This window comes from Neovison vison, chromosome 4 (genome assembly GCF_020171115.1).
Source record: "Neovison vison isolate M4711 chromosome 4, ASM_NN_V1, whole genome shotgun sequence".
NCBI classification, from domain to species: Eukaryota; Metazoa; Chordata; class Mammalia; order Carnivora; family Mustelidae; genus Neogale; species Neogale vison.
In genome coordinates, this window is record NC_058094.1 from 10,632,476 (window position 1) to 10,659,552 (window position 27,077).

At 39.4% G+C, this 27,077-nt stretch overlaps 1 protein-coding gene across 1 annotated transcript in view; it reads left to right on the plus strand.

Annotated features, from left to right (window-relative positions):
- Nucleotides 1-27,077, plus strand: part of ADCY8 (adenylate cyclase 8) — a 217,319-nt gene that overhangs the window by 35,111 nt on the left and 155,131 nt on the right. Inside the window, exon 2 of the mRNA XM_044244935.1 lies at nt 10,230-10,379. Within this exon, the coding sequence (XP_044100870.1) occupies nt 10,230-10,379 (150 nt within the window). The remainder of the gene's footprint in view (nt 1-10,229; nt 10,380-27,077) is intronic.

Sequence of the window (27,077 nt, forward strand, 5' to 3'; positions counted from 1 at the left end):
CTGAGCTCTACACAGCAGAGCAAACTGAGCTATTTAGTATCTGGCCCTTAGTGAGGGGAATGGTTTGCATTGGTCGCCCTGGGGGTACATGGTGATTTAAGGCCCACTCTGACTCCTGAGTTAGTTCCCTAATCCCCACCTCCACTGTCTTCTCTGAGAATAAATGAGAAATAAACATTCTTCATAAAGTAGCATAACTACAAAAGATTTTAATATTTTGTGGTCCTCTGTGGTGTCTCTTAACCTGGAGGAAGAAAATTTGTAAGACATCATTTATTCAGAAAAAAAATTGTGTCACACCATAGAACAAAATTTGGGAAAAAAGATGGCCTCATATTTAATATATAGAGAATACTTATTGCATGTCTGCTATCTGTTAGGTGCTTTCATATATATATAGAGATAGATAGATAGATAGATACAGATATGCATACATACACATTACTTCGATGAGGCAGTTTTATTCCCATTACTCAGATGAGAAGCTTGAGGCTCAAAAAGGCAAAAGGTGACATTCCAAGATCATACGTCTAACAAGTGGTGAAGATGAGAGCTGCAAACCCAAGTCTCTGGCTGCAGAAGCTCCATACAGGCAGGTGCAAAAGCCTCTAGTGGATAGTTGCCTCACTCTCTTGTCAGGACCCCTTCCATCAAACCTAAATGCCCCTGGGGATTCCGAAGTATTATTTTCATCATTGGCCCCTGTGTTCATGCTTCCCACTTCTGTAGCCTCTCCTTCTACCCAGGGTGCAACCGTCAATGCCTGTGAGGACAGGTCCCAGTCCTAAAGCAGAGAGGTCCAAGCACCGGGGCACTTCTCCAATTGTAAGGAAGACTTGTAAAAACACACACAGCTTGCCGAGAGCACAGGCGTTGGTAGTTAAAGACCCTGGTGCGGCTCACAGCTCCTGAATCTCCTAAGCTGTTTGCCTTTGGGCAAGTTACTCTTAGAGCCCCGGTTTTAGGATTTATGGACAGAAGTAACTGGTGGCTGAGAACATCTTTGTCGGGAAAAGAGCTAAGAAAGCAGACACCTGGCTCACACATGAATGAAAATCTGCCAGGTGCTTAGGATGATTCTTCGCATATACTAAGTGTTCACTAAATGCTAGTTATCAACTAGAGAAGGATACCAGACCCTCATCAGCCAGGCTCACTCACCTGCAGATACCAGGCCTCTACCTGCATCATTCACTTATGCCCACTATGTGGCAAAACATCCAACCTGCCTCATTTGTGGTGCAGTATTTGTTGCTAAATTCTACTCTAGTCTCCTGAAAGGGCTCTATTTGTTTTGAATATCCAAGGTCTCCTTCAGGTCCTAGCCAACCCTTGCTTGGATCCTGCAAAGTCAGACGTCCTGCATTCAGTTCCCGGCCCTACCCCCCAGGAGGGCTGTTTAACCTTAGACAAGTTCCTTAACCTCTCTGAATTTCAGCCTCCTCACTGGACATAACAGTACTTCCTCCCCCATTGAGATAATGGAAGAGCATATATGAAAATTACTTCATAAGATACACTGTGCTTAATATGAACTCAAAAAGGTTTTACTTGCTATTAGATCGATTCCCAATTTCAGCCTGCATATCCTCCAAAATTTATAATGCACCATTAATGCAAAGGACAAGTCAAGGTGGAAACCCTTTAAATATTAGTTTTCAGCATTTCATATAAATTAAGCTACAGGGTAACACCTTTTAAATTTCTGGTTTCCATTAAAATATTGAAAATTATCCAAATACAAATTAATCCTTAAAGGACGATGATACATCTCTCCTTCATTTTCTTTCTAAATTTTAGAAATAAAACTATCTCCAGGGACAGAATCACTTTTCCAGAACCGACCTTTCCAAATACAACAGCACTTGACACTTGAGTGGATGCTTCTGGAGACCCAGAAACAAGTGGAAGGAGAGTTTTTCCCTGTTCTTTTTTTTTTTTTTAAGATTTTACTTATTTATTTGACAGAGAGAGGGGGAGCATAAGCAAGGAGAGCTGCAGGCAGAGGGAGAGGGAGAAGCAGGCTCCTTGCTGAGGAGGGAGCCCTATGAGGGGCTTGATCCCAGGACCCTTGGATTATTACCTGAGCCCAAGACAGGTGCTTAATCAACTAAGCTTAATCAACTAAGCCAACCAGACACCCCTCTTTCCCCTGTTCTTTATAAAGCAGGCCTCCTCTAGGAGGGCTGCAGACCATGGTGATGTTTCCTGTACATAGTAAGCCACAGACCAAACGCAGTTCTTCCTCCTGTGGCACCAGAAACCTTTATGACTGTGAGGCCCCCAGGGACCATGTCCTCTTTCCCCACGTCCAATCTGGCTACTTGGCAATGAATAGCCATAGATCTTTCTTCAGTAACAAAAATGCGAATCCTGTATCAAATGGGGAAGCTGACTTTGGGAGCCCTTCCAACTCTGAGGCCCCTGGCCTCAAACAGCAGTGTCCACACATGGTCATCATTCCGGCGTGGAAGGAGGCACCCAAGGCCCACAAAGAACCTTTCCAAGCCAGGGGTTGGGGGAGTTTGTAGGGGGTGGTGGGGAGGAACTCATCCTGTTCTGGATGAACAGGCCTACAGAGCCAGCATCTTTGTAAGACCCCAGGTGCTTCTCCTGTGCAGTCACAGTGATGGAATGTCTGGAGGTCATTTGGTCTCCACTCTTTTTCTGATACTCCACACAAAACAAATCTCTAAATTGGGCTGTCTCTTCCTTTGAAGAACATATTCAGTGTCCAGCCTTATCACAATACTTCCATGATTGCCACCCTGAGCCAAACTCTCATTCCAGTGGGACTTTTGTAAGAGGCCTCTAACTTGTCTCCTTGACTCTGGCCTTGCCTTTCCTGCAGTCTCTTCTGTTTCCGGCAACAAGTATGACTTTTACAACATGGGAGATAGGTTATCCATCCGAGTACCCAGATCTCAGAACTCTCCAGTGCCTTCCCATCTCACAGAGAGAAAAGCCACTGCAGGTTTCCCCTGCTTTCTGAAAGTAGGATGCTCCTGTGAAACTTCTCATAGGCTGTAAATGGTGGACAACTAAGAAGCAATTCAGACTGACCTATATGGAAAAATTTTTGAGCATTCTCAGATCCAAACATCACCTCTTAAGCTTTTCTGATCTACTTAGAGCATGTGTGGCTAATGGATGCACACAGTAAGTTGAGATGAAGGGCAGGTGCTCCCAGACACAGAGCTCTGGCAATTGCCGCTGGGATGCTGTGTGATACCTGGGAAGGAGATGGACGTTGCTGATCTCCCTGATCAGGGTGTCTGTGGCTTCTGTAACATACCAATACTGGACACTATTTTTACTTATGGTTAAAGGAAAAATCCTCTTTAGATTTCTTTCAGGTGAAAAAAACAGGTGCTAATGTAGGTCCTTTGTAACAACAAAGTGGCATAACATGAACTCTCAAAATGAGGGGCATACCTGCATCACTACCAGGTCTGACACTTTGTTCCCTTCAGAGCTCACCTCCTAAACTTGTCTCCATCCTCATGCAGTCCTCTCTGCTGCAACCTCAGTGGGCTTCATGCTGGGTGGAGTGTGTGTCTCCCTTCTCCTGCTGCAGATCTTCTGCACTTTCTATTCCCTCTGCCTGGAATGTTCTTCCCGAATGTCCTCCTGACTCATGAACTCACTTCTTTCAGGTTTTTGCTCAAAGGTCTTCATATCAGAGAGGACATCTCTGAACTCCCCATAAATGAGTGGTTCCACCCCTCATTATCACTCTCTCCTGCTTATGCGGCTACATTTCTCATCATAGCATTTATCACATACCTCCACCACTTATTAAATATCCCTTGGTGTATCTGTCGATTGTCTGTCTCCCACCACTAAAGTGAGCCCAGGCCTTTATCTGCTTTGCACAATGCCAGTTTATGAAACTATACCTGATGTAGAACTTGCTCCATAAATAATTTTTAGAGTTACATTAATTAATAGGACTGAGGGGTTAGGAAGTCTTATCTATCGCAGTTTACAGGTCTATAAATGTAGAAAAATAGAGCATTGGTCAACAAGTGCTTCTTAAGCATCTCACACTGAGCATGTCAGTTCCAGGGCAGAGCTGGGTTACAGAGGGGTCTCATGGGGACCTAGGCAGAATTGGGTAGTTTGGATGATTACAGAATATGACCAATCCGAAAGACTCATCACAATACATGCCACTCCCCCATGGGAGCTGCCACAATGGAATAGTATTTCCTTCATAAAATTTAGTTAAAAAAAGGAACAATAACTGAACAATGTAGGGTTTGGGGGGGAAGTACTTAGCTGATGCCAAAATGCAGCAGTAAAGATATTTGGGGAGTCAGTTACTAACTAAGAATCAAGTCTGTGTAGGAGTGTGTGTTTCCGGGCTCTGTTCTCAAGCACCTCTGCACCATTCTATCTCCTCCGCTTTTATTTCCCTGGTGCCATCTTGTTAGATTTTCACAAATGAGTTTGTCCTCATTCAGTGAACACAGATATACACACACATTTACACATAAACATGAGCATACACATGCAAACATATACATGCATTTCCTTTTATACATGTAATCTTCATGCTTAAAATAAAAGGAAATATATATGTGTACATATGTATATATATATATATATATATATATATATATATATAGGTTTGTGTTTTAATACAGCTTTAAATTAAAAACTTCTAAGATTAAACTTAATTTAAATTCAATCTTAAAAGTTTTGGATTAAAGTAAAATTATACTTTACTTAAAGTATCATACAGATTGGCTCATGCCATTTAATATTTTCCTGTGATTTTATGTTCTTTTGTGGATGCATACCTCCAATGCATTCAGCCACTTTCTTACTGATAAAAATATGCAATTTTCTTTCTCTCCCCATAAGAAAGCTGCAGTGAAAATCCCTTAACAGAAGTTTCTGGTCCTAGAACAGATTATTTCCTTAAAATAGACAACCAAAAGTTGGGTCAGAGGGTCAAAAGAAATGAGTAAAACTTTGCAAAATGTTGCCAATTTGCTTTCTACTTCATTGATAATCAGGTGTTTTAATTTAAAAATTTAGTTACCTTTAATTTGAGATTTGGGTCATGCTTTTGTGCTTAGTGGTTCATTTTCCACGTGTAACTCTACCCCAATGGCATCTGTATGCATACATAGCATGAGGCGACCAGCCATCTTTTTTCTCTAGTAGTTGACCAATAGTCAACCAGTCCTTTACTGACAACTATTTTTCCCACTGAATTGTTGAGCTATATGTATCATAATAAAAACTCGTCCTCTCTTTTGTCTATTTCTGGGTGATGTATTCCATTTTATTCTATTAACTTTTTTTAAATTTATTTTCAGTATAACAGTATTCATTGTTTTTGCACCACACCCAGCACTCCATGCAATCCGTGCCCTCTCTAATACCCACCACCTGGTTCCCCCAACCTCCTACCCCCCACCCCTTCAAAACCCTCAGGTTGTTTTTCAGAGTCCATAGTCTCTCATGGTTCATCTCCCCTTCCAGTTTCCCTCAACTCCCTTCTCCTCTCCATCTCCCCTTGTCCTCCATGCTATTTGTTATGCTCCACAAATAAGTGAAACCATATGATAATTGACTCTCTCTGCTTGACTTATTTCACTCAGCATAATCTCTTCCAGTCCCATCTATGTTGCTACAAAAGTTGGGTACTCATCCTTTCTGATGGAGGCATAATACTCCATAGTGTATATGGACCACATCTTCCTTAACCATTCGTCCATTGAAGGGCATCTTGGTTCTTTCCACAGTTTGGCGACCGTGGCCATTGCTGCTATAAACATTGGGGTACAGATGGCCCTTCTTTTCACTACATCTGTATCTTTGGGGTAAATACCCAGTAGTGCAATTGTAGGGTCATAGGGAAGTTCTATTTTTAATTTCTTGAGGAATCTCCACACAGTTCTCCAAAGTGGTTGCACCAACTTGCATTCCCACCAACAGTGTAAGATGGTTCCCCTTTCTCCACATCTTTGCAGAAACGTCTGTTCATGTCCTCTGCCCATTTCTTGATTGGATTATTTGTTCTTTGGGTGTTGAGTTTGTTAAGTTCTTTATAGATTTTGGACACTAGTCCTTTATCTGATATGTCGTTTGCAAATATCTTCTCCCATTCTGTCAGTTGTCTTTTGATTTTGTTAACTGTTTCCTTTGCTGTGCAAAAGCTTTTGATCTTGATGAAATCCCAACAGTTCATTTTTGCCTTTGCTTCCCTTGCCTTTGGCGATGTTCCTAGGAAGATGTTGCTGTGGCTGAGGTCGAAGAGGTTGCTGCCTGTGTTCTTCTCAAGGATTTTGATGGATTCCTTTCTCACATTGAGGTCCTTAATCCATTTTGAGTTTATTTTTGTGTGTGGTGTAAGGAAATGGTCCAATTTCATTTTTCTGCACGTGGCTGTCCAATTTTCCCAACACCATTTATTAAAGAGGCTGTCTTTTTTCCATTGGACATTCTTTCCTGCTTTGTCAAAGATTATTTGACCATAGAGTTGAGGATCTATTTCTGGGCTCTCTATTCTGTTCCATTGATCTATGTGTCTGTTTTTGTGCCAGTACCATGCTGTCTTGATGATGACAGCTTTATAATAGAGCTTAAAGTCCGGAATTGTGATGCCACCAACTTTGGCTTTCTTTTTCAATATCCCTTTGGCTATTCGAGGTCTTTTCTGGTTCCATATAAATCCTCTCCAACACATGTTGCTTCCTTTCTTGCTAATTTACTTTATTTTCTAAATGGGTAATAAACTGTCCTGACACACTTTGTTGAAAAATCCCTCATTTCTCCTTAGACCTCTGATGCCCAACTTTGTGCCTCTGTGTTTCTGGGTTCTCTATTGACATCCACTGGGCAATTTTTGTATACCTATATCAATACCATGATGCTTTGATTGCTAAGAACTTATAATAAGTCTCTGTATCTGGTACCACAACTCTTTCTATTTTGTTCTTTAAAAATATCTTGTGTATTTTTGACCCTTTGACCTTCCATATAAGTTTTAGAATCATCTAAATTCTACTGGGGGTAAAAATACCTACTGAGATTTGAGAATTTTACTATAACAATTCTTCCCCATCCATAACATGGTATATAACCTTCCATCTATGTAGGTCTTATTTGATTATTTTAAATTAAATTCCATTATTTTCTTCACTAAATTCATTTTCTTCTGTTTGTTATCAGTGCACAGAAATGCAATTGACATTTTATTTTGATTTTCTATCCAGCATCTTTGCTAAATTATTATTAATTTTAGTCATTTTTCTGTGGAGATTTTCTGGTTATTCCACATGGATGATCATCTGCAAATAATGAAAGTATATTTCTTCCTTTCCAAACTTTATCACTTTTATTTTGTTTTTGTGTTTGTCCTATTGAGATGGCTAGCATTCAAAAATGGTGTTGAATACATTTGATGGTAACTGCTATTCTGGTCTTTAAGCAAATGCTCTTGACATTTTTCCATTGAGCAGGATGTTTGCTTTATGTATTTTTTATTTTGTTTCTGTACATATTCTACATAATGATTTTAAAAGTTTATTTTTAATCTCAGGAGTTTTCTTTAATGAAAACATACTGAATTTCATCAATGCTGTTTCATGTCAGTGGAATGACTATATGTATTTTTAAAGCTATAAATGTGAATTACATTAGTTGAGTTGGTAATGTTAAACCATTATTGGATTTCTAGGGGAAATTCCCTGTTGTCAACTTGAATTATTTTATCTACGTTGATGGATTTGATTTGCTAATATCATGTGTAGGCATTTCTCTCCCTGCTCATGAATGAGATTTACCGGTTACTCTCCTTTACCCGCCAACCATATTGGTTTTGGTATCAAGGCTATGTCAGCCTTATAAACTGAGTTTGCAATTTTCTGTTCTCTGGAAGAGACATGAAATATTTAAATTCTTTCTTCCACAATTATTTATAAAGTGCTCCAATGAATGCATCTGGGCCCATTGCTTTTCCTTGTGAAAAGATTTTTAATTATGGTTCTATTTATTGACTTTTTCTCCTTTTCTTTGAGTCAGTTCTGGTAAAGATGTATTTTGAGAAGTACATCAATTCCATCTCAGATTTTTTGTAGCATTAAACTTCATAACATATTCTTATTACCTATTAATTTCTGCAATATCTTTGTCCCATTTCCTATTCTTATTCTTGCCTAAATGGACCTTCTCTCTCTCTCTCTCTCTTTCTTTTAAATTAAGCTTATAAGAATTGTTATCCTTTTTTAGTCTTTTCAGAAAATGAACTTCTGACTTTATTGATATATTTGTCTTTCTTGTGTATTTGGTTTTTATTTACTTTGCTCCTGTTTATTATTTTTTTCTTTTTTCATACTTTGTATCTATTCTGCCTTTTGTTTTTTGCTAAATCCTTAAGTTGAATGGCTAGCGCTTTGATTTTCAGCCTTTTTTTTTTAAAAAAGCATTTATTACTATACATTCCTCTGTGAGGACTACTAAAGTTTGTTCAGTAGTATTTTCATATTATTCTTTAACTATTCAGTGCTTGCTTCAGCAGCACATATACTAAAATATTCTTTAACTATTCATGTAGTTGTTATTCATATAACATATAATAGTTATTCATATAACTATTCATCTCAATAGGACAAACACAAAAACAAAATAAAAATGATAAAGTTTGGAAAGGAAGAAATATACTTTCATTATTTGCAGATGATTATTTTCCATTTTAATATATTCTTAGATCCATGGGTTATTTAGAAATATTTTTAATTTCCAAACATATGATGTTGTCTTAGTTATCTTTTTAAATTTCTTTGTAAATTGTTTCTACTGTAGTAATTGACTATAGTTATATGACACTAGTTCTTTGAAATTTGCTGAGGCTACCTTCAGGTTTTATCACAAAATCCTTTTTATAAATATTCAATATGTGCCTTAAAAGAATTTGTACCATCTAGTTGCTGGCTACTGTGTTCCATTTCAAGTTTGTTAGTTGTATGAGCTATTGAAATTATCTCTGCCTGTGCTGATTTTTTAAATATATTTGATCTATTAACTGCTGAACATTGTGTAAAAAATAGATCACTGTGATAACAGATTCATAAATAATGCCACAGACTTATGTCACACTTTGCACTGTGTATTCTGAGCTATGTGGCTAAATGTGCTCAAGTTCATAATTTTTAGATCTTTATGGTCAGTTAAAGCTCTTATCATTATATAGTGACCTTATTTTTCACCAGTAATTTTTTTCCCTTCAGTTCCCTTTCATATAGAATTTACACATCAAAACCAGCTTTATTTTGTTTTGACTTGCAAACTTTTCTTTTCAGTGTATTTTATTATTTTTAAGCTTATTATTTATTTACAAATTATGAGCAGGATGAGGGGCAAAGGGAGAGGGAAAGAGAGAATCTCAAGCAGACTCCACACTGAGTGTGAGCCTTATGTGGTACTCAGTCTCACAACCCGGAGATCATGAGCTGAAATCAAGAGTCAGATGCTCAACCGACTGAACCATCCAGATGCTCCTCATTTCAGTGTGTTTTAGAAATGTCTTTCTTTTTTATTTACCCTGAAAATCATTATCATAACTGGAGAACATGTCCTCTGTCTGCTTTCAAGGTTATTCGTGGTTTATTGATTTAAGTTTATTGGATTTTTTCTTCTGTCATCTACATTATGCTATTACTATCCTCCAGTGACTTTTAATTTTCAGTGCTGTGTTTTCCACTTCTAGAACTTCCATATTGTGTGCATGGTTTCTATTTCTCTAAGATTTTCTTTGTGTTCATTGCTACCATGTTTACCTTTATATCATTGGAAAAAAAGCTTTAAGGGCTACTAGATATAATAGTAGTACTATTAGCTATTTCTTATGAGTCCTTTTCCCTTCTTCTGACCTGCTTTTCCAACCATCTAGAAGGCTAAAAACTTCAGCTAGTGAAGGGGGAGAAGTGAGGCAGAGTGAGAAAGAGAGAAGTGCTCCTATCTAACCTCAAGTTTCTAATTCAAGTTCAAATCCACACTTGCAGTAGAAGCTTTAAATTGGATGGGAAGGTCAAGGGAGGCCTCTCTGAGGGGATGACATTTCACCCAAGACCCAAATGGTTCCTTTAACCTAATACCAGATGTTTGGATTACTACCTTAAGATTTACTTTGGAAATCTTTTATGTTTCTATTCATCTCCAAACAGCAGTTGCTTTAATCACCTGACAAGCCTATGTTTGCAAATGTGTTTTAGGTTGTGGCCCAGGCAGTGTTATTCATGTGTATGAACACAGCTGGAATCTTCATCAGTTACCTGTCAGACCGGGCCCAGCGCCAAGCCTTCCTGGAGACGCGGAGGTGTGTGGAGGCCAGGCTACGCCTGGAGACGGAAAACCAAAGACAGGTACCAATTGGAAAGGCCTACTGTCTGAGTTACATGGAGCTTTTCTCCTCCCCAAACACATCCTGACTTCAAGTGTTTTCTTCAAGTTTTGTGTCATGGATTCCAGAGTCTAAAATAGCTATGTTAAACTTATAGCTCGAATCAGGTTGGTCTTGTTTGCAATATCCAAATAAATGTTGTTTACAAGAAATAAAATAATTTATCATCAAGTGCTTTTCTGACACTTCGACTGACATCTGTGTTTCTGAACAAGGCCATGGTTCCTAAAAGCCATTAACAGTCTCATTTTTGGCCCTCCTTTTTTGAAACTGTGACAGTTACTGGAAATAAATATTTTCACTACATGCCAAATTATAGTAAGCTTATGGAAGAATCTTGTACATGTGTAGTTCCTAATATATCATCCTGTTTTTCAGAAAAGATTATAGAACACAAAAAAAATTATGGAACATGATACCAATCCTAGGACAGGGGATGCAGTAGGGAAAACAATTTGGGTTGGATCAAAGGTCATGGGTTTTCAGTTTGAAGAAACTGAAATGAAGTTTTTTGGACATAAGATGTTATAACTTAAGATGTTGTAAGAATTTTAAAAATAGACTTGGCCCCAAATTATATGTTTCCCTAAAATGAAATCAGCTTTCAAAAAAAAAAAAAAAAAAGATTTGCCCCATGAAAATTATCCATATGATATTCAAAATTCATGATTATCTTTGTCTCTGAAGGCACTTTTCAAAAAGGGATAATAAGAATATATGGAAAATTGGTTATGGCATCAACATATAATCTCCTAAATGTATATGCTCTTGGGAATTCTATGTTCAACAGATATATTAGTTCTATCATCCATGGCTCTCTTCAAAATGTTACATCTATGGATACCCACTTATTTTTAAAGATTTTATTTATTTATTTGACAGAGAAAGAGATGGAAAGAGAGGGAGCACAACCAAGGGGGGGTGGGAGAGGGAGAAGCAGGCTTCCTGGTGAGCAGCAAGCCCAATGCGGGACTCGAGCCTAGGACCCTGGGATCACGACCTGAGCTGAAGGCAGATGCTTAACAACTGAGCCACCCAGGGACTCCTGGATAATCACTTGTTATATTAATCTTTATGCAATAATAGTTTGAGAATTTACCAAAAAGTACCACGTTGTCTTCATCTTGATATGATCAAATAATCATAATAAAATAATAAAACATTATAATATTATATATAATAAATAATATTATAATATTATAAAATTATTATAATTTTAATAATAAAATAATAAAGATTTGAACTAAGTGAAGCAAGATCTGTGTGATCATGAATGAGACAGAGGGGTAGGTGCAACTGGCTGAAACTCAAGTCCCAGTGCCATATGTCATTGCCAGGGGCACAGAGGAAACTATTGAATTTCCAGATCCTACATGGACTTCACAGGAATCAGAGCTAAGAAATTTCAAAATTAATGTCCACAACAATTATGCTACACTATAATAGATTTATTATAGTTGTCCTGAATATCCCTGTAAAACCATTTAGGAAAATAACTTGAAATCACCTTGTGCAATCAACATGAGTATCTCCCAGGACGAAATGTTGTGTTCCTCTGCAAAACAGAGCAGTTGCCAGACGGGCACATCATTCTTTCCATGGGACATGTGCCAATTCAGAGAATACTGCTGCATTAATAATTTATTTGACTGTTCTTGATGCCCTAATGCAAAGAGAATGACAGTTGTGGTGGAGATGTCTGGGAAGCTTAGGCTTTTATTTAGTGTTTATGAAACACTGGAGGTCCTGAAAATGATTGCTGTATCATACCCATAAGACTTTTCTTCATCCCGTCCTTCAAGTTGAATGTCCTGGAGTCACTGTGATGTAGTCATTCCATATGATAGAGGGACCTTCCTCTGGCCGTTATAAGCTTAATTTTTTTTTTAAGTTGATGGAAGGAGTAAGGAAAGAATACCATACAGAGGGGAGAACAAGTAGCAGCTGGAATGTAGGGAACAGTGGCTAGAGTTCATCCATACCCATCTTACCTCCTGGTTGGGTCACTGAAGCCAGTGAGCTCTTGCTCTGGTTCTTCATCTATACATGGAGCAAGATCTTTCTTTAGTTTTGTGTTTCCCTCAAGTGAGATAATGTGCATAAATCAATACAAAATTAAAAGTTGGGGGTGCCTCGGTGGCCCAGTTGGTTGAGTGACCAACTCTTCAGCATCAGCTCAGGTCATGAGCTCAGGGTAGTGAGATCAAGCCCAGCATTGGGTTCCATGCTCAGCACAGAGTCCACTTGGGTTTCTCTCTCCCTCTCCCTCTGCCCCTCCCCTCCTCTCTCTCTCCCTCTCTCAATAATAAAATCTTTTAAAAAGTTTATAAGTCAACCTCATTAAAAGAAAAGACTGTCTTTTGGTGGAATATTCTTTTTTCTAAATATTCAGCAAAATAAGCTATAGGTTGTTATAACCCTGTGCTCACCATTATAATAATGTATTTCTGATATATTGACCAGGCCCTGCCCCCAGAGGCAGTAGATAAGATAGTTGGCTCTGTATCATTCAAAGCTAAATTTCCTCTCCATTGACATGTGTGATCTCTGCTTCAGGTCTCCGTTGTCTCTAAGAACTTCCTCAGTGATAGATAGGCAGAGAAGGCTTTCCAATGAACTTCTCAGGATTTAACATCTTTGGTAAATTAGTTACTGTCTTAGTGAGCTTAAGCAAGCTCTGGGCTTTAGTTTCTCCATCCATAGCATGGGAATAATAATACCCTTCCTGAAGAGTCACCTTAATGAGAAATACTGTGTGTAGTGCTCTTGTAGCTCAATGAAGAGTTTCTATCAGCATGACTGTGCAGAATGATTTCTATGAGTCATCCAACAGAGCTCAATCCTAGAAGGACTTCTATGAGAACACATTAGAGATTGGCTTGTCTTACTTGAAACTCCAAGTGAAAGTTACTCATTTGGAGGGAAATCAGGATGGTGGTTTGCCTTTGGTTTCCAGCAGCCAGAGCTCAACATTAGGCTCCATATCTGTTAAAATATCATATGTCATTAACAAATCCACCCCCATTTACCTCTTATAAGAGCTAATTATAATACCATAACTTCTAGAAACTCTGTACCATGCAAAGGAGACACTGTAAGGGCCTAAGGGACAGCAGATCCTTTTTCCTTGAGAAATTTTCCCAGAGGAGACTAAACTGCATTTTTTTCTGTATTTATAAAATACAGAATCAAGAGGTCTTACTTCACAGAAACATTCAAGTTTTGTGGGCTTTTTCAAGAGCTGGCTTTATCTAATGTTAGGATACAAAAGAAATACTTACATGACTAATTTTATTTAATCATAAATTAATTTATTTGAGGACCTCTTATGTGCCATGAACTTTGCTGGACACTGGGAACTTAACAGTGACTAGCAGTTGGTTCCTGGTCTTCCAGAGTTTACCAGGTATGGAAAGGGATGGTTACACAGGTGCCTCTGGCAATAATGCATGGGTCAAACCTTAGACGCAGTCTGACGGGAGCCTACCTAAAAGAAACGATGCCTCAGTTGACGTGCGAGTAGGATTTAGCTCAGAGGAGAAGCAGTGGAGATTGCCACTTAAGTGTCTGCTACACAGACATCCCGAATGAAGGGAAAACACAGTTTGTTGGGACAGTTATGAGAACTCCCATGATGACTTCTCCCATCATTCCTCTATTTGCTTATCATTCTATTCATCCATTCATGGTGGGGTTACAGAGATAAGTCAGTCTCAGTCTGCACTCTGGAGTGGGCCTGGAGGATGAGTAGAATTTTAACTATTGGAAGAAAGAATTAGCAAAAACACTAATGATGTGATATATATGATGTAATGAAGGATAGCAACATGGGAAAATAGGTGTTATCGATGCCCCCTAGCAAAGTTCTTTCTTCAGTGGCATACCACTGCACTTATTTTTCCATTCAGTATGTATTTATTGAGTGTTAATATGCACTGACATAGCTCACTGCTGGGGATACCAAAATGAAGAAAATCTATTGCCCATCTCCTTTCTGCCATAGGGCACTGGACTTCAATCACTGCATGCCTGTTACCCTGTAAGAGTAACTGACCTCTTAAGAGTGACTGATGGCTCATTCCTCTATATAGACTACCAGCAATGCCTGAAAAGCAGCATGGAATAATGATTATAAAATTACTGAGAATGCCGGGGTGCCTGGGTTAAAGCCTCTGCCTTCGGCTCGGGTCACGGTCACAGGTTCCTGGGATCGAGCCCCACATCGGGCTCTCTGCTGGTCAGGAAGCCTGCCCCCCCCTGCCTTCCTCTCTGCCTACTTGTGATCTCTGTCTGTCAAATTAACAAATAAAAAATCTTTTAAAAAATTACTGAGATTGCCAATATTTAGTAGTGGTTACCAATAGTTTTTCCAAAGAAAATTGCCAAGCAGTAGCTAAAGGCTAAGTGGCACCTGAGCCCCCTTGCTTGGCAGGTCCCAAAGCATGATGAGATGTTGGAGGTCCAGGAAAGAGGCGTTTTCCTGGGATAACCTGAGGTTGCATGTGTGGGTCCACAGTCGAGAGCAAGCAGGCAGGTTTCTTCAAACTACATTTTAGCTTTTTTTTTTTTTAATTTATATTTTATTTATTTATTTTATTAAATTGATTTATTTATTTTCAGAAAAACAGTATTCATTATTTTTTCACCACACCCAGTGCTCCATGCAATCCGTGCCCTCTATAATACCCACCACCTGGTACCCCAACCTCCCATTCCCCCGCCACTTCAAACCCCTCAGATTGTTTTTCAGAGTCCCTGCAGCCTCTTTGGAGAACAGTGTGGAGATTCCTCAAGAAATTAGAAATAGAACTTCCCTATGACCCTGCAATTGCACTCCTGGGTATTTACCCCAAAGATACAGATGTCGTGAAAAGAAGGGCCATCTGTACCCCAATGTTTATAGTAGCAATGGCCACGGTCGCCAAACTGTGGAAAGAACCAAGATGCCCTTCAAAGGACGAATGGTTAAGGAAGATGTGGTCCATATACACTATGGAGTATTATGCCTCCATCAGAAAGGATGAATACCCAACTTTTGTAGCAACATGGATGGGACTGGAAGAGATTATGCTGAGTGAAATAAGTCAAGCAGAGAGAGTCAATTATCATATGGTTTCACTTATTCATGGAGCATAATAAATATCATGAGAGACTACGTTTTAGCTTCTTTTTTTTTTTTTTTTTTTTTTTTTTTTTTACGTTTTAGCTTCTTGAAGGTGGCTCTCAACATCTTTCCCTCCCATATCCCCTGCCACAATGCCAGGCAGAAACTACTGAATCGGTCTGAATGTTGACATGTTTCATCTAGATTGACATCAAGAGATTGAGCACATATTGGTTCTTTCTTTTGGGGAGGCAAGGGTATTGCCTATATTATATATATATGGGTATCTGCTTATATTATATTATATTTTATATATATATATGGTGTATGCCTATATTATATATATATAATTTTTTGTATTTTTAAAATATTTTTTTAATTTATTTTCTTTTTTTATTATATTCTTTTTTTGATTTAATTTCTTTTCAGCATAACAGAATTCATTGTTTATGCACCACACCCAGTGCTCCATGCAAACCCACCACCTGGCTCCCCGAACCGCCCACCCCCTGCCCCTATATAATTTTATTCCCAGTTGTTACCAGCATAGCACATACTAAAATTCTAGCTGGTCTCTTGGTCTCCAGCTTCTCTCCCTGCAATCTGTTCTTTCCAAAATCCTGGTCTGGTTCAGAGCCAGTATAGGATAGTTGTTAAGAGCCAAACCTTCAGTGTCTGGAAGATCTGGATTCCAATCCTATTTTCTGTGCTTCCTGGCTATGGTAATGTAGGTAAACTACTCCCTTAGGAGACCTTGATTTTGTGGGTGTAAGGTGAGCATGATGATTCTGCCTTCCTCCAAGGGTTGTAGTGAGCGATAAGGATCAACACTTCTTAGCACAAGGCAGATGATGTACTCAAGCTATATGAGAAGATGCTGTGATGATAATGACATTAATGTCACTCTTGCCTGCAAGAAAACCCTTCAGTGGCCACATTCCCTCCCAGATAAAATCTAAACCTCCACACATGACCCAACAGGCCCTCCACCTTCTATCCTCCACTGCCCCCCACCCCCCGGATTCTTCTTCACTCCCTCTCCACTCTTGCAATACCATATGACCATCAGCTCCCTGAACTACTGTTCAATAGCTCTGTGTTCTGGGGTTTTCTTGGCCTGGAAAGTCCACCTCCTTCCTAATGTCTTCACCCTGACAATTCTGCACCAGCATCCCTTCCTCCATGAGGCCTGCTTTTTGTTTTTCCAAGTTGTATGGAAATGCATTGTTTCTGCTCTCAGAATGCCTTAAAGTTAACTCTGTTAGAACTTGTCGCAGCTTATGACGTTTACTAGCCCGAGTTTCTCTCTGTCCTCCATGGCCAGTACGGACTGCCCTAAAGGCATTTGCTTTTTCCAATTCATCTGATTCTCTTGGCATTTATCCAGCACAATAGCTGGAATATAAGATCTTTTGATTAATGTCTATTTAACTCATTTTTTTATTTATATATAATCTTTTTTTTCCAATTTATTTATTTTCAGAAAAACAGCATTCATTATTTTTTCACTAACTCATTTATATTGAATTCAAACTTCAGCTCCTGGCCTTATATCTACCTTCACGAGGGTTATGTTGCAATAATTCTCCTATATAAAAGGAAAGGAACTTGTGCTCCTTGTGACCCCCATGAAGAATGGTGGGAGGAGGACTCATCCAATTCAGGATATACCAGGACAACCTGAACACATGTCTTACACAGACCTGTTAGGGGAATTTTCCATCTAGAAGCTGAATCTTAGAACATCTATCTTTGGGGAGCTGAATTCTAATTATTATAGTTACTATAATCCCACTTCTCCTCTCAAATGATCTAATGGCCATGTTTATTTAAATATTAAAATAAATTAATTGTTTTTCTATTAGTTTGAGAATTACCGAAAGCTGCTTATGGTAATCATGGCATTTCGAAGTGTCTCAGAAGCTCTGGGAGCACCGGAATAAAGTTTCTGATGATGCCATATGTTGCAGCAGCAGGAAGAGTACCATTAAATGCAGCAGATGTTTTAGCTGTTTTAAAGCAATTCTGTTTAACTTAGACATCTTCATTAGACAACACTGATGTAAACTAATTTTTAGAACAATAGTTTGGCTGAGAAAGTTTAGTTTCCACTGAGTTCTGAGTTAGTTTGATTCAGATTTGTACCCTACAGAATCTAGGGAATTGTTTTTAAAGTTACAGGTAACTAAGTAAGTCAGCCCCTTGTCATTTGCTCGTTCATTCATTCATTCATTCATTCATCTAAGGTTGACCTGAAAATGGCAGAATCTCAACATATTTGGATTTTCCGCTCCAATTTTGCTGTCTTCTTATTATTTTCCAAAAAACCTCTTAAGTCTCCTGTCATCAAGCCATTTTTCCACTGTTTTCCATCTCTTGCATTCAAGACTACCAGTGTACCATCAGCTATGCTCATCCTTATCTGTTATTAATGTATTTCATTGTAACTTTTCTAGCATATACTGTAATATTCTTGGTCTCCTAAACATTCTTACTACATTTTTACATTCATCCCTACCTGGTACAACATTCCTTTCATTCCTAAGCTTCATCTATTCTTCAATGTTCAGTTCAAATATTACTTCCTCCACAAAGACCCTTTCTGTTATCCACTCAACTGTGACTCTATTGGGGGTGGGCCTGTGTGTGAGCACGCGCATTTATTTCTTTCTGGCATTAATCTCTTTCTACATTCTGCTATGCTCTTGCTTTGTTTTACCTTCTACACTGTAAACTCATTGGAGATTGAAGATATGCTTCATTTGTGTGCTTCACAATAACTCTGGATCCGAAGGGGAGAAGCTCAAGCTGGGAAGAAAAGCAGAGACAATGAACATAATCATAAGTGCTGTCATTGTGGTTTCCCAGTAGTCTTTCATGAAAAAATGCTTGTGAATAAATAGACTTGGGATATCCTCTCCTCTTGTGTTATGGTTTCCAGAGTCTTCATCCTCCAAAACCAGGAGTTCAGCCTCTCTTTTAAAGTTAACAAGTCCATCTTCTGGATCTCATCCAGCTTCTCCCTCCATTATTCCTTCATATAAATGACTTCAGCCTCAACAGAGTTGTGCCTCAAATTTTAAAAAGTAAATCTCGCTTTGAGGCACCTTCTTAATCGTCTGACTCCTGCAAGTTTCTCTATCTCCATGCTCTTTCGGTCATAGCATCATTTCATTTCTTTTCATGGTTTCACTTTCATTTCCCTCAGGTATTTTGGGGATAAAAAGTGAAATGTTATTCCGGTCACCCATCTTCCCCCAATATATAATGCTCTGCAACTCTGTTGTCCAGCTCCTGTGATGACAGGAAAATTTTAGAGCTGTGTCATCCAGAAACCACCAGCCACATAAGACCACTGTGTAGCATGCACAGTGTGATTCGTCTGACTGAGCAATTGATTCTTAAATTTTAATTTAATTTAAATAACCATTGAATCACCACTTTTGTCTCTTGTCTCTCTTGTGATTTATCATGACTTCAACCATCACTTCTGGATTGTTCCATGTCAATATCCTAACATCATCTTTTCCAAGCTCCACATGCTCATCATCAGTATCCTGCCGGGCAGCAGCATCTGCATGTCCCCATGGTGCCACTGGTTCAGCCTGTTCAGGATCCTCTCACACCCCCCCCCAACCAAAATGTACTTTTTTCTAACATGACACAGTTGTTTCACCTGATCCTTCCACATCAACTGTGGCACCAATTCATGTTGATGCTGTCTCTGCCATATATGTACTAACTGTCCCTGTATTTCTTCTTCTAATCCTATTTAAGTCCTCCAACACTGGTTAGCTTTCTAATGGGTGCTAACCAGTTTCCAACTGCTGTGAATTTGTCTAGCAACCTGTAGTCACTCCACCCTGAGGTTCCCCTTGAGAAAGAAGTGTCTTTGCATTTTCTTTATGATCTATAAAATCAAAGATACTGCAACCATAAGACACTTCATGGAAATGAATGAAGCATGACCACAGTTTTCTCTCCATCTATTCTTGTCCCTGCCCATCTTGCAGAAAGCAGGATTCCTGTGTAATGTATTTATTTTCCAGGTCCCTTTGTGGGGTGACAATGTGGGTCCTTACCTCTAGCAGGAAGCCCGCCCCTGCAGGCTGTTCTCCTCCCTACAGTTAGCCCATGGAGGCAGTGAACCCCACAGCGGCCCAGCTGCTTTCTCTCTGGCTGGAGAACTGTAGCCAGTACAGAAAGAAGGCATAGAACCTCATGTTCACTCACTTTGCAGCCATGGTCCCCATCCCTTTGCCAGTAAGGCCAGTATCTATTGTGATTTCTGTATACCTCCAGTGCCTATTTCTTAGCTAGTTCTTCTAAGTGGTGAGACATGTGATTAATTCACATCTCAGAACTCTACTCCAGTGTAACATTTGTCAGGACCATCATCTTAGTGCCCCATTTTTTAAAAAGGATTTTATTTATTTGAGAGAGAGAGAGAGAGAGAGACAAGGAGCACATAAGCAAGAGGGAGGGGAAGAGGGAAAAGCAGATTTCCTGCTGAGTAGGGAGCCCCATACAGGGCTCCATCTCATTACCTAGGGATCAAGACCCAGGCTGAGGACAGATCTTTTACTGGTTAAGCCACCTAGGCACCCCTTTTACCCCCATTTTGATTACATAAGACTGTGCACTAAAGCCAACCATGGATTGCTACTACCCACAGAATACAATCCAATCTCATTTATCCAACATTATAGCCCATCCACTACCTGGCCCAACCTGACTTTTCAATTGTTTTACTTACTAACTCCATTCTTATACTCCACCCAGACCAGCACAGAGGCCCCACATTTCTGTGCCTTTGACTTTTTATTGGATATCCTCTGCTCACCCTCCACATCTGGCCTCTACCCTTCTCTGATTTCTCAGTGCCTCCAGGCTAACATTTATGAATGTATCAACAAGCTCATTAACTTCTAGCTTCTGATTGGGTTTGACCAATGGGAAGTACAGAATGAAGACTAGAAGATGGGAGGGCAACGAGGTCAATGGTTTTAAATCCCCATCATACTGGCCAAACTATGGAATGACAATGGCTGCATTTCTCTACCAAGGACCACAGCTTCTCTCAGCTTCCCTCTCCTCCATCGCTAGTTCCAGGATTTGTTGGGTTCCATGAGTATTTGTAGATTGACTCTTTCTAGTCTTCAGATGTTTTTCAATCCACTGTTGGATTTCTTAACTCTTCATTAACGTCTCTTCTCTTACCCTTTTTGAGGTACCAGTTGGGTCTTGCTAGGACCCTGAATTACATGTTCCTGTTGCTCCCTTTCCATCAGATGCCATGCCACCCTCCCTTACTCTCTGTATATGCGAGGCAGTTTAGTAGAGCTAGACAGACAAGGAACCAGAAAAACTGCCCTGCGCAACATGGTAACCACCAGCCCCAGGTGGCTATTGAGCACCTAAAATACACTTCATCTAAACTGAGACATGCTATGAGCATAAAATACACACCAGAGTTTGAAGAGAATACCAGAAGCAAAAGGATTACAAACTGTCTCCTTAGTAACTTTTTAACTATTGGTTACATATCAATTACACATCAAAATAATAGTTGGGTTATGTTTGATTAAATAGAATACACTATTGACATGAGTTTCATCTTTTCCTTTCCACTTTGCACTAGGGATTTTGAAATGTGGCTCACATGATGTTTCCACTGGACAGGGCTGCCCTCGATGCTCCTCCCATTTCCATGATGTGACTGAGCAGGTTGTTGAACCACTTTGTGTATGAACTTTTTCATCTCTCAATTAGAAACAATAATTTCTGCCCTAACCCATGAGGTTGTTCTGAGAGACAAAAACATAATGCTTGAAAAGTGTTATTTCAACTGCGAAGAACTCTACAAATATTAGGTCTCTATCTATGAAAATCTCACCAACACCCCCTCTAGGAAGTGGACACTCAGATGTCCCCTCTAGGAAGCTCCCTCTGCTCTTCCCAGTCATGAGCTATGACTGGCATTCAGAGATTTTTAGTTAGCATCTGTTTCTCTTTACACTTTGCCTGGTGTCTTGATTAGCACCGTGATTCCCTTGAAGTGCTAGGAAGATGCTGAGCAGTGAATAGAGACCTAGTGTTAATGGCTTTGACCCTCCTGGAAGAGCTGGCTTCACTCAAGGGTCTGTGTTTACTCCCTGTGCGTGGAACACCAACTCTTGCATTCCATCTGGCTCCCTTGTTCTTTGTGATCTTTCCAATACATTATTTGCATTTTCTGTCTTGGTGGAAAGAGTGTGAACTCTGTAGAGCAAACTTGGATTCGATCACTAATTCCAACTCCATATTTGGGTGACCTTGGGTGGATCAGTTAAACTCTCTGAATTTTGGATCTTTCATCCATCAAAAATAATAATCCATCAAGGTTGCTGTGAGAAAATGAAGCATCTGGGTGAAAGTTGGATGTCACAGTTGGTCCTTGAACTATTGGACCACCTGAGTCATATGCTGAACTTCATAGCAGAACACACTCTGATTCTAGTAACTATAGCTTTTCTTCTTGCAGTTTGTGTTATTATTCACATTTGCCATCCCTAGGCAGCACAGATTTTAAATAATCTCCCTCTTCAAAGAGAGGCCATCACCCTGCACTCATCTGCATACAATTAACATTTCCAAAGGCACTTCAGATGGAAGGAATCAATCATCATCACTGCCCTTAATACCTTTGATCCAGCCCAGAGAAGCTGAGGAGCAGCCAGAGAGCCAAATGAGCCCCTTTTATCTCATAAACCTGTTCAGGGAATTTTGACTAAAGAAAATGGAATTGGAAACCCAATACAGCCCAGCTATAAAATGCTGAAAAGGAGGGCATGCTCTGTTGCCTGGGTATAGTTGAAGGCACATCTCAGAAGAGGTAGGAGAATAGAGCAGGGGGAAAATAAAATAAGTGCTTTTAAAAAACGATTCATGCCTAGAATAGCTTATTTCAGCTGGATTTGAGTAGAGGTCCATTGATGGGAATTCTGCATGCTCTATTTTGCATAAACTGCAGCCAAAATGGATTGACCATAAAAGAGGACAAATAATTTGAGAATATTTCAGAGCAGTCTGAGCACAGAACCATTCTGGAATTGCATTTGTTTCTAACTGCAGATGTCTTGCCTATACCTAGTTTGAGAGCAATATTTTGGAAGAAAACTAAGTATTTACAAAGTGTTCCATTTATTTTTCATAGAAACAAACACTTGCTTTCTTTTCACGCTTATATTTTGTTGTTTGCACTTTATTTAATATGGTGATAGCAATGGCAAATACAACTCATATAAACAGATTTGAGGACAAACACTACTACCTACTCATAGAGACAGGACATAACTGAGGGAGCAGACATGGGTGGTGAATGGCCAGGGGCCAGATAACTATGACCGTTTAGCATGTTGGAAGCCTCCATCAATTGGTCAAGTGGAATTCTACTGTAATGCAATGACATTTAAAAAAAATATTTTTAAAATATCAAAACAATCCAAACTGATCTTTTAGATAACATCATTTCTCTAGCTTACTTTATTATAAGAATACAGTATATAATACAAATAGCATACAAAATATGTACTAATCAACTGTTTATGTTTTCAGTAACGCATGCAGTCAATAATAACGCAAATTGATAAATTTGAAGGGTGTTAAAAGTCACACATGTATTTTTGACTGCATGTTGAGGAGTGGGTTGTTGCCCCTAACTTCCGAGTTATTTAAGGGTCAATGGTACATACCCAAAAAATGTTAACTGAACATATATGGTAATGCAATTCTTACTATTTTAATATTAAAACTGCATCAAATGAGAAAAAAAAATAAAAATAAAAATAAAATAAAAATATTCAAATCACTCTTGATTAGAGGGCAGAGCTTACAAAGTTGAGACGGGCTGAGAACTCTGGTCTCAAGGCAAGAAGAAACACAGAGACAGAGAGGAGAGACCCCTGGGGCAAGCACCAAGTGCAGAACAAGGTGCAGACTGGGATTGACAGATCTAGGACTCTATTGGACTTCAGATTGGAGAGATGCACAAGCCAAGGGATGCCAAGGACCGCTGGTAGCCAGCAGAAGCTAGGAGAGTGGTATGGGGCGGTCTCTCCCTGAGAGCTCCTGGAAGGAACTAACCTGCCTACACCTTGATGCCAGACTTCTGACCTCCAGAACTGTGAGAGAATAAATTGCTGCTGTTAAGCCACCTAATTTTGTGATGATTAGGAATCCAGTGCCAATTTCCATTGCCTTTAGAATCCAGTCCACTTCTTACCCCCTCTCTTCACCTTAAATATTACCTGGATAGAATTAACAACAACTAGTCCTTATATAGCATTTACTGTGTGTTGGATGCTGTATTATGATGCTCTTTACATATGTAGGTGACCCTTCTTGAACAACACAGTGAGTCCACCTTCTACTCAGAGAAAGAGACCCCGTAAACTGTGGAGCTGCCAGCTTCCAATGAAAGCTCTATGAAGACTCTTGCTGCCAATGGGAGAGCCTGGCCAGGCCAAGGATAGTATTGGGTTTTCAGCAAATTCCCTTTGCTTTTCTCACAGCAAAAGCATCCTGGGTCCTCCCAACTATTCTAAAGGCTCCAGCTTCATGCCTACCAGACCAGCATGTGCAACAAACTGATAATGACCTCAAAAGATCATCTTCCAAGGTGTGTGGTCTTCCTCCCAGAACAGCTTTGATCTACTTGAGTTCGATTCCTAATGGGCTTTAACCACAGATTGATCCAGGGGTCATTCAGTATGTTTGGTTGACTTCCTTATTTAGGATTCAGCTATGTCATCAAAATCCAATTAAAATTCCACATTAATTCGTTCTTTCTCAGAGCCTTCCTCAGAACTTTCCTAATGTTAACACGTGTATTATCCCTATTCAGGTTAGTGCGTTAGGGAATATAGACCAAACCCTGAGTTAGATGCCAGGAATAAAATGAGATTTTTTAGATAGAATTTCTCATAATTAACTAGAGTTTGGTAAGCTTGGCACTTTCCAGCTTTTAGTTATACGTGGCATATCTTATATCTTTTCGCTAGAATCCAAGTTTCTTGATCAATGGAAGACTTGTTTCCCCCCCTAATATTTAACCTGGCATTAAACGCTTAGTGACATTGTACCAAATAAATAAAATAATGACTGAATTAAGGAGCATTTCCCATGAAGCCCCTTCCCCAAATATGAGTATTAATGATAAATATTGAGGAGTAATTTCCTTCTCCTCCTTAATCACTTTGAAGATAAAATCTTCAGAGGATTTCATTTATAACAGAAGGTGTTCCTGCTCAGCTTTCTTCTCCATCAGCTCCTCTTCTTCCCATTGTCCAAGAGTCTACAATTTAACTCAGTGGAAGCCATCTCTTCTATTAATCACTGGAATGTAAATACTTCATCTTACATGTCTTGACTCTCCAAAGCTCAAAGAATTTCATTTTTCATGTCTATTATCCTGATATCTCTTTGAAACACATAAGAGGCAGGTAGTGCCCTGTTCCAACTTTTATCCTAATGCCATTAATATTTCATTACCGTCATTTTTAGTCTCCAAGTCAAGTAGACTGCAAGCACAGTGAGGGCAGAAGTGAAGGTCATCCCTTGCTTTGCTCAGCACATGCATGAATGAGTAGCAGATGATATTCCACAATAGATTATTATAACAGGTGGAAATGCTGCTGACAGGAGTCAGCCCACGTGGTCCATTGCATCCTGGTGGATAGAACTTACTCACTAATAAATCAAGATGCCTGGATTTGTATCTAGGGACTGCCACTTACTCCCTCCATGCCCTTGGGACAACCACCAGACTTCTCTAAACCTCAGTAAGAAATGTGTCTTACTGTGTGGATGCCTCATGAGTTGTTGTGAGGTTGAAATGAGTTGAATAATGGACAGAACTTGACCTACAGGCTAAGTGTCTGGTAAGATCTGTTGTCAGCGAGGAGTTGTCATTGTACTGGTTACTCTTTTGAAGCATTTGTTTTAATCATAAAGTAATACATTGTACAGAAAATGAAATCTTTGGACTACCCCAGGCTGAACTGATTTTAGGTAAGTAGAGGGAAAGACACACTGAGATGCTGACAGTCTGAAAAGATAGGGAAATCAAAGGCAGGCAATTGATTTACACTTTATGTTGAAAGGAGTAGCTTAGGTTTGTCCTGAGTTCAAGGGAACTAATGAGTGAGAGTTGCATGTAATGTAACCTTACTGATGATGATAATTTCTGTTTTTTGAAATATAAATGAGGAAGGTTTAATTGTTTTTTTTTCTTCCATAAGCAGCAAATTGGCATAAGCTCATAATTAAACACTGGGGTAAAAGTAAAAATACAGCTCAACAGCCAGTTGGTTTTATAGGCTTAGAGGAGGGGGTCACAGAGACCACATGCCCACACCTGATCTGAACAGTTTCTCCAGGCAGTTTGTGGAGGGAGCCACTGAGGGCCCACCTACCACACTGTCCCTGCTGTGGCCTCCAGCTTCTGACTCAGTTTCTTTTTTGGAGCTTAGACATCGACAGCCATGCTTTCTGAGATGCAACAGAAGCGGGAAATGCAGTTTGGATCCTGCATTAATACATAGATTGCCTCAAATTGATTATTTCTCCGAGCCTTCATTTCTTCACCTGTAAAATCCTTTTAACAATTTGTACCTGGGGTTCCTGGGTGACTCAGTCTGTTCAGCGGCCAACTCTTGATTTTGGCTCAGATCATGGTCTTGGCGCCCTGGGATGGAGTCCTGTGCCTGGCTCCACGCTCAGCAGGGAGTCTGGTTGAGACTCTCCCTGTCCCTCTGCCCCTCACCCATGTATTCTCTCTCAATCTCTCCCTCTCTCTCTCTCTTAAATAAATCCTTAAAAAATAATTCCTACCTCACTGGATTCTTGTGACCCTTAACTGAGCTAGTACACACCAAGGTAAGTTTTTAACTAAAACCACATTTCAGATATAAGTGACTAGTTCTTCATTTTTAAATATTGTGTTTAAGGAGGATATACAATCTCTTGATAAGGCTGCGTGCAAGAAGCTCCTTCGTTAAGTTTTAACTAATCTTTTAACCTTCCAATTAGACTTACTCCAATTACAATCACCTATATGATGTTCTGGATAAATGTGAAAAGCTCTGTTCAATATCAAGATAAATCATAAAGGCAATGTTTTAAAAAATGTCCATGGATGAGTGTAAAACTCTTGTAAATTAATAGTTAAATAGATCCCAGAAACATAACAATTGAATTAGAAACCAAGAACTCTGTGTTGGAGTCCCATCATTCGGGCTTTGGTACAAATGTATCCTTAAGTAGGTTGCCTTCCCTGAGTGATGTGGACCCTCTCCACACTACCCAGATCAGGTCTATCATATCACATCAGCCAGGTTTATTTTCTCTGTGTAACTTAAAATGATCTGAAATTACATTGTGCATATATATGCTTACTTGGTTATTGTAGGTCTCCCAATTAGGATGTAATTTGGTAACTTATTAGTCTTGTTCTACATTATATCTCCCAAACTTCACAAGATTTTTTTATGGGATGAATGACCGTTTTCTGGGAAA